The sequence below is a fragment of the Adelges cooleyi genome, unplaced genomic scaffold (genome assembly GCF_023614345.1).
Source record: "Adelges cooleyi isolate 19-005CV unplaced genomic scaffold, UGA_ACOO_1.1 ACOO_flye_CR_arks_rails_tigmint_CR_PRNA_247, whole genome shotgun sequence".
NCBI lineage: Eukaryota > Metazoa > Arthropoda > Insecta > Hemiptera > Adelgidae > Adelges > Adelges cooleyi.
In genome coordinates this window covers 9,556,483-9,565,490 of record NW_026095912.1, presented here as the reverse complement: position 1 = coordinate 9,565,490, position 9,008 = coordinate 9,556,483, and the positions used below count along the sequence as shown (strand labels likewise).

Sequence of the window (9,008 nt, the reverse complement as noted above, 5' to 3'; positions counted from 1 at the left end):
TTGTAGTTATTATTTTATTGTATGTGTACCTCACTTTAACCAGGCTATGATTTACTGCAGAGGTTGTTGATAGAGAGAGAGAGAGAGCGACCGAATACACTAGAATCAGAATCATGTTAATTTAACGTGACTAATAAAATTACAATTACAACAAATACAGGCTAAGTAAAAAATTTAAAAGATAACAATGCCGATTTTTATTACTAAATAATCTTAATAACATTTAGTTTATAACTAACAAAAATATTAACTATAAGTACAAACAAAATTATTAAAATATAGCGCCTTGTTAAAGAAACATGCAATTTCTCTAGTAAATTGGTTTTAAAATAACAAAAATGATTAACAATAATCATAATATTATTATTATTGTTATTTATATACCAAACTGATTTTTACACAAAAATTGTAGTTACTCGTTCATAAGTAATGACAATAAAATTATAAATTCACTCTTCTTTATAGTCGCTTTGTTATACGCCAACATCGGCGTTGACAAAAAACAACAACGACAGGTAAACAAAACAATAATAATTAATGATTTTCAATCTACTTATTTAGGACTTTACTGAGCAAAGGAGCAGAAAGCTTAACACCATTTGGTATATTCCTAGCGATGTCTTGCAAGTTCACGCTTTTCATTAGGTTCTTTTCACGAGTCGTCGCCGATTTGTCTTTCAGAAACAGATTGACACAGGTTTTCGATGCTTTGCCACGTTTAGTGTTGCCCGGGGTCAATTTTAACTTGTACCTGTTTTTCAGCAAATAACAATAAATTGTTTGACATTAAATGATCAACAATAAACAATAAAAAGTATATTTACTTATAATTTGTGAGAGCGCTGTAAGGAGCTACAACGGGTACGGCAAAGAGTAACTCGTCCTCTGGTAAAGGAATGCCGGTTAACGAATCCAACATCTGTGTTTCTGCTGGATCGGTCAATTTATTGTCTTCATCATCTTCCGAGTTGTCATTGCAATCGGTTTCTTTTGGAGGTTTTTCTTGCGTTTGTATCTTGGCAGGTTCTGCTAATACAGGATTGAAAATGGGCTGTACTTTTATCGATTTAATACCAGCAGCTTTGTTCTTCAAATTGTTGGATTTTTTTATTTTCTTGTCCTTTTTTTTGGTGCGTTTCAGTTTTTTGTCTTCATTCATAGTTGACTAAAAAACAACCATTGCAGAGTAAAAAATACAACAAAAAAAAATATCATCTTAGCTTTACATTGAAGCTAAAACACAACTAAGGGGTTTGAAAGCGGATGGGATTTACGTAGTTTTATATAGGCAATATTTAAGAAAAAGAAGGGTTTTTAATCAATTTCGACCATGTCAATTTATTTGTACATGCTTCAAGGTATTTTTTTAAACCTATATAATTGTTTCAACCAGTAAACGCCTTTTTGGTGGTATTTTAGATCTAAAAACCTGACAAAATTACGCCTACTTAGGTTAGTCTGATCTCAATTTTGTAAAAAATGTATACTTCATAGGCTACTTTACTAGGTTATGTAGGAAACTGATTGTCATTTAAAGAATTCAGATTCTTGTAATAAAATAAATTAAATTTGAACATTTTTCATTATCAAAAAACAATGTTTTACATTAAAAAAGCAAAAATTCAAAAATCCGTTTCCTACATAACCTAGTAAAATAGCCAAAAAACTCGTATGTGTCTACAGAATTAAAATAGGACTATCCTAAGTAGTCGACATTTTGTCAGGTTTTTTGGTTTAAAACGTCAAAAGAACGGACCGCTTTCAATCCTCTTAATCAAATTCCCATTATCACTACGATTTGTTACATTTTATATGTGAAATATAATAAACAATAATATAACATAATAACATGATTCTATTTACATGCAACAGTTTAATTCTGAGTTCCCTTTCGTCCTCATCTTGGTCCTTGTATTTTTCTTTAATTTTTTTTAGTTTTCCTCGTTGTCCACGTTTGAGTACTTGTGGAATAGTTTTTTCAATTTTGTTCTTAGAATCTTAAACAAACAACAAAGAAATTGACTGCCGTTCCGTTGTTCGTTTTCAATTAATGTTGTCAATGACGATACTAAGTAACTTTATTCCACAAAGGATAAGAAAATTAATATACACACTTTCATTAATATCCGATTGATTTGTTGCAACAGGCTCATCATTGGTTTCGGATTCTGCAGTATCATCGGGTTTTTCATCCGACTCGCTTTCAGACTCATTATTTTCTTCAATACAGTTTGAAGCATCAACGTTTCCAATACTTGGAACCCTAAAAAAAAAAAATGAATATGGGAATGATTACATAAACGTGCTACGACATTTAAGAGTAAATTCAAATTATTCCAATAGTTTAACTTTACGTTATGTTATCCGACAGTTCATCTTCATCGTCCCCTTGAACAGCACTGGAATTATTCTCGTTTAGTATTTCTATGCTTTTTTCTACATCTAAAATACAGAAAATAAAACATCAGTAGTACATCAATAAGAGTGATGCATATTAACATTACTTTTTTCACATTCTTCATCGCTCGATACATTTTCAAGTTCTTCTGTATTTTCTTCAATTGTATTTAAGCTGTCAAAATCTTGGCCTTTGACTTTACGTTCGTTGGCGTGCCTAATTAAAATGAAAAGTAACGATGATATTCGTCTTGATTGAACAGAAAATAATATACCTAGACACAGAACTGTCTTCTAATTTGAAAAGAAAACTCAATCCCAATATGAGTTGAGTCGCTGGCAGGTAATTCTTTTTTCCTCGAACCATAAAACTACCCGTAGTTAAGTACTCTCCCGTAGGAGCAGTTTTAGTTACTTGTTCTGGTTTTACCCAATATGCATTTTGAATGTTTATTTTCATCGACCAAGAAACACTGAAAATCATTATAATTTGACAATTATTATTATAAACCGATTTGTAAAATATCTTTTAATTGAACAATTTGATACACTTTTAGATAAACAAAAAAATATATTACAAATTACCTGTAAGATATGGCCATTATAGCAGCTTCATTGAGCGTTGCAGGAGGAACAGGCTGGCTAGTGGGGTTCTTGATAACAACTGTTGTAGCACCACTAAAGCCAGCGTGGACGTACACATCAGAAGCCTTCATATATCTTTTCACTATAACTTCATTTTGATGTGAATCACGACCCGCGATGACTGGAATAAAAATATTATTAGTATTAGTTATAAAGTAAATTACTTTGTTTTTTATTATTTATTTAACTTGACAAGAGCCACAACTTTTATAACAATAAACTCAAATTAATAGTTAAAAAAAAAACAAAAAAATTTTAACTACATTTTATTATTTGTCTAAAAAAAAGTATTAATTTGATTTTATCGAAGTAGATAAAATCAAATTAATACTTTTTTTTTTTTTACCTAAATAGTTCTCAGAAGATATAAACCAGTAGAATTTTTCAAACCAATACGTCTTACGAACTTTGTTTATGGACGCTACGACTTGCATGTCTTTTAAAGTTTGCTTTGTCTTGCGTTCGGCCATCTTCAGAACTGTACTAGACGAATCGATAGTTTTCTTTTCTTTGGAAGCAGATTGTTTTTTAGATCCATAGTATCTATGAATGTAAAACACAAAATTTGTTAATCATTTAAACACATCAACATTAATTACGAGCGTTTTTAATTTTAGTTAAGAAATCACCTTTGAGCATTTCCATAAGCAGATTGTCCTAAATCTATATCCATCAATTTTGAATTTGTGTCGCCATCTTCATCGTAAGGATCGCTAAAAATAATAATGAAATTATAATGTTTGTATATTAAGCTAATTTCAATAGACACCCCTGAGCAAACTTTTTTTTAAAAACAAATTGTCGACTCGAAATTACTATTTAATTACTTACATAAGTTCAAGTGTTATGTGGTTGACATTTAATTTTAGCTGTTTAACTATCGCGTAAGTCTTGCCACCATCTTCAAAATTGATTTGTTGTAACATTTCCCAAATCTCATCCCATTGCAGCTGTTTTGCTAAAGCTTGTCTCACAAACATAATAGTATTATCAACAATGTCTAAATTGTTGGTAATCAATTCAGCTTTAATTTTATCTTCGTTTTGAGCTTCTTGAAGCTTTTTAGTCGTTCTTCGTGGTCTTTGACTATGTTTTGTAATTTTTTCACAGCTCCTTTTTCCTGAAAAAAAAAACCAACAAATAAACTAACATTTACAACTGTTTTAATATAAATAAAAACAACAACTTTTTTTTTGTCTGTTTTTCTAACAAATTGTTTACAAAATCTACTAACTTGTTGCATGCATCTCACGTCGTACTTCTGACTTTCCATATTTGAGTAAAATTCGTCCACAGATTCATTGAAACTCTCATAGGTTTTGGATGGTACATTTTGGTATTGAGCAAATAAAAATGGATGGTATTCTTGATTCGTACACAGTTCTTTTTTGGTACCGTCTGGTAATTCTTGTTGATCAATTTTTTGTATGATAAAACCCTTAACATAAAATACACACGTTCAAATTAATCTAACCCTACCATTTCTATTTGATTTAAAAAAAAAAAAAAAGTTATTAACTCTAGTTGTATTATTGTAAGTAAGATTTTGAAAGTATTGTATTTTTACAATAGGTTTCAACTTACTCCTTTCAATAAAGCTACTTCATCTAGAAACGTTTCAGCTAAAGCAAAGCACTTCAATAATTTTTTAATATCCGTGTCAATATTGAAATCAACACCAATTTTGGCATTAGACGGAAACCCACCCTGAATCAACATATGTTCAACCAAACAATTGCCGTAATCTGAAAAAATGTATTAAATTCATTAAAAAGTAGAGTCAATATTGTTGTTATTTGTTTACAAACCTAAGCAGTTTGGGAAATTCGAAAAAATGAATTTCTTTAAATTTGTACCATTCTTGGCAGTTTTGAAAACATCAACAATATCGGATTCAGTTGGCGGGTCAAGTCGACTTTTAGGCCTATCATTTGGATAAACTTCTTTGACGAAAAACCTAAAATTAATAAATAATATGTATATATATATACACGTTTTACCTTGTTTAATGACATTATTAAGTTGTACTTTTGCTTTTCGTCTTCATTATGTGGTCGTAATATATTAATCATAATGTAATCTTTATCTGCTAAAATTATATTTCCTTTGTCGTATAATTCTAGAATAACATGATAAGCAGCTTCTCCGACACCAAACTGAAGATCAATAATTCTATCAAATCCCAATTGGGACAAATTTTCAAGACGCTTATTCGTTAGATGCTTCCTTAACTGAAATTAGCATAAGGTATGTTAAAAATTGTTAAAAAATACTCTGAACATATCTATTCTATAATATTGGTCTACAAATAATATAATAGTTAGTTTGGCTACAGTAATAAGTATCTAAAGAAATTAATACTATCATTTAGGAAGTAATGTAATTTTATTTATGGTAAAAGAAATTGTAGGTAATTTACACTCAGTTAAATATTGCTTAGAGATTAGTATAAGATACAACAAATATAATGCAATACCTTCATACTAAAACTGCTCGGAGCATCGTTTTTAGTCCAATCATAGTTAGTAGCATGCAAGCGAATTCCCGATTCCAATAACAAAACACACTTTTCGTTGTTAAGTTGAAATTTAAATAAATATGTTTTGTGGTCAATGTCATAAACTCTTTGGAGTCTCATTCCTTTATATCTGAAAGCAAAATAAAAATAATTATATTTCTACAATATCCAGATATGCAGGAGAGCGTTTATTGTAAAGTGTTTTCATTACTTTCAGTTAAAATAATTCCTGTAGACATACGAACCTCCCTGCCCTAATATATCCCCGATCACACTGTACAGGCATTTTTAAAATACAATTTTGTATTACTTTATTACTATTCATAATCAAAATAATATATTCATTAGAAGAGACAAAGTAGTTAAACTCTTGAATGTATGGAGTCCGTAATTTTCAGAGTTCAGATTCAAAATATACAGACAATTTTTACATTGATAATGTTTTTTTTTTCTTTTATTAATATAGAAATATCGTTAAAGAAGATATTATAGAATTTTAATTTATAACTGTACCCATCAATATGTACACTTTTAATATAACGCAATGAAACATTTTGTTTGAGTATAATATATACTAACTAAATTTAAATTACGTATGTATAATTTAATATATTAGTTTATCCTATAAAAACTACTACCTACACTTTTTGGAAAGTTGCATTATATATGTTATTTTAATAAAATAAGCATGAAATACGTAAAAATGTTGGATCATAACATGTGTAAATCACGTTAACGTAAATCATATAATACACTTGTATTTTTAATAACAATATTTACGATGCTTTTAATGGGTTTAACATATTTTAAAAATTAAGACTCTGACAATAAGACCGGTCGGTTGTATTAACGTAACAGTTAACACACAGTTGACGATACTCACTTTTGCAACTCGTTGACTACGCACATGACGTCCAAAGTAGAATATCGACTTTTCATTGTGCTTGTTTGTCCGGTAAGTTTGCGCAAAAAGACAATTCCAGTCTTATGGCTTATTCAAGCAACCGTATTGTACCGGGGCAGTTTGCCTCGTCTGTCGCGTTGAAAACGACAAATTTTAATTGCGTTGAAGTAGCACGAACAAATTGAAAATTTTATATCAGCAATAAGGTTTCAAAACAATAAATAGTAACAGAAATTCGGCACGTGTACGTCGACGGTCTCGAGTAAACCATTTGTTTTTGTAATTGTTATCAGTAAAATGTCCATTGTGGGCGATAACATCGTATCGCTTGTTTGTTAATATTGTGTGACGCGGTGGAGGTATTGACCGTATGGAGGTAATTTTTTATCAGCTGCATTGACATGACATTCTTCAACCTTCATGATAAGCCTTGAATCTAGATTTGCTTAAAAACATGGCTAATTAACCATGTCTTATACCCATAGACCTATAAAGATTCGGACCTCTCTCTCTACTATCAGTCCATTTCTTTATAGGTCTATGCTTATACCACTGCAAGCTACAAAGTACAAACCCATTCGAATTAGCATACAAACAGTATGCTAACAGTAAAAATTGTATTGTTATATGTAAAACGGTACTATTTAGACTTTAATTTGTACCCACCTAATGTATTATTTATTTGTACAATATTTTTTTGTACGTCCAATTTTACTAATATCATAATCTCAAAGGTTATATATCGATTAATAATACACCAAAAATTATACAGACAAATGTAGATGTCAATTTATCAAATATTGATTTACTTCTTTCACCCTTACTGTTACTATAGGAAAAACCGTGAATGGTATGGACATGCGGATACAATACAATTGGCACGTTTGAACTTCGCTGTTTCGATCCTATCATAGCGTCGATTAGTATGTTGGTAGCATAAACAAGAATACAAACCGCCGCAGAAATTTACGCCGGTACTTGATAAGTGTTTGACTTTTTATTTTTGCGGATTATGTACAATAATCACTTTTTTTTCTGGAATTACCTATAGTTCATCTATTACAGTCTAACTCTCGGCCGCGAAAACAATATGTCAGTCAGCCTTTTTCGGCTGCTCATAAGAACCAATGTAATTTTTTTAAAGTTTCCCTTCTGGTTATTCTGTGGTATCACTGTAAACAGCTGACGGGATAGAGGAATCGACGCTATGATGCACCGTAACAGCGAAATTCAAACGTGTCAATTGTAACCCCTATGTCCATACCATCCCCGGTCTCTGTGCCACATGCCGTCTAAATAAGTCAATATATAATTATTTCGAATTGGTAGCAAAAAGAGTTTACTTCTACTTAGGAAAAACTAGTGTTCGCTAAAACCGAAATGGTAGTCGCGGGCTTCGCGTACAATAATATAGAGTCAATACAAATGTGCAAATGTATTGAAGAAATGAAATTGTGATGGAATTTTACTACATAAATCCTTCAATCCATACGATCTAGGGAAAACTAAATTATTGCGCAATAATATTATGTTCTCTCGCCGGACAAAGTATATAATTTTGACGAAAACACAAATAATAACACTTGTGAATAGCTGTTTTGTACTTAACACATGCGACAAAACCTCATGTGAAACTTTTTGAAACAATGGCCCTAGGCCCTAAATCGCATCCACTACGTGCGGCAAACGGTCTAAAAACAGCAAAGGCGGTATCAGGAGCTCATTCGGCGGCGCGGCGTTCCCGTAACGACACGATACAACCAAGCCGGCACCGACGATTTCGCATGGGCTCCTGGTCGCATTTCCACCGCTTTCGGTTAGCGCCTTCGAAAACTGATGCTCGTTCAAAACTTATTCGGCGACGCTGTTTCTCTGGAGCGACGCCGAGCCGTTAAACAAGCAAAATAATTACCAGGAATTTATGTGCACCGAGCGGCCCATCGTGCTTCCCGCTCAAAGGTCGCCAACGACGGCGGTAACTGCGATCAGACTTATTGGACCCTGGTAGCATTTTGGCCTAGATCGGGTCTGAAACGCCTTTTGTCGCGAGACCGCATGGCCCCGTCGTGTCTGCGAACGGACTTGCAAATGACTCAATACAGTCGAAACGATGGCAAAAACTCTGCACGTTTTCAAAAAACTAGTACTGCCCATGTGTATAGTAAGGTAAGCTCTGTAATCTGTACTGTCCATACGGACGACTAATATGGCAAAAGGATCAAGAGGACTTAAGTCGGACCGGGCAAATTATGCTTTTTATAGGCACCTTAACTAAAGACATAACATTACCCTATGGTCTTTATAGGTCTATACCTATAAGGAAATGGACAGAGCCTCCCACACGGCTGTCACTGCGCCATCACCGCCGCAGAGTCCACATCGATGGAAAGAGACAGAGAGAAAGGCTGGGAATCCCATGGAATACAAATTGAAAGGACAAGGAATAATACATTTTAATAATTTAGCGGTTAGGTTTAAATTTGAATGGTTAAAATATGTATTATCAAGTAAATAACTACTTACTACCTTATGTCTAAAAATAAT

General features: G+C 32.2%; 1 protein-coding gene across 1 annotated transcript; it reads right to left on the bottom strand.

Moving 5' to 3' along the window:
* Positions 1-262: 262 nt before the first annotated feature.
* Positions 263-6,753, bottom strand: LOC126836417 (ribosome quality control complex subunit NEMF homolog). The gene is given in 18 exon segments (XM_050569776.1): positions 263-751; positions 825-1,165; positions 1,864-1,997; positions 2,115-2,263; positions 2,355-2,442; positions 2,505-2,614; positions 2,673-2,870; positions 2,983-3,163; positions 3,389-3,585; positions 3,672-3,755; positions 3,874-4,108; positions 4,111-4,162; positions 4,277-4,480; positions 4,627-4,787; positions 4,851-4,999; positions 5,071-5,273; positions 5,519-5,690; positions 6,444-6,753. Coding segments are annotated over 18 exon segments (2,916 nt in total). The 5' UTR covers positions 6,500-6,753; the 3' UTR covers positions 263-549.
* Positions 6,754-9,008: the final 2,255 nt, after the last annotated feature.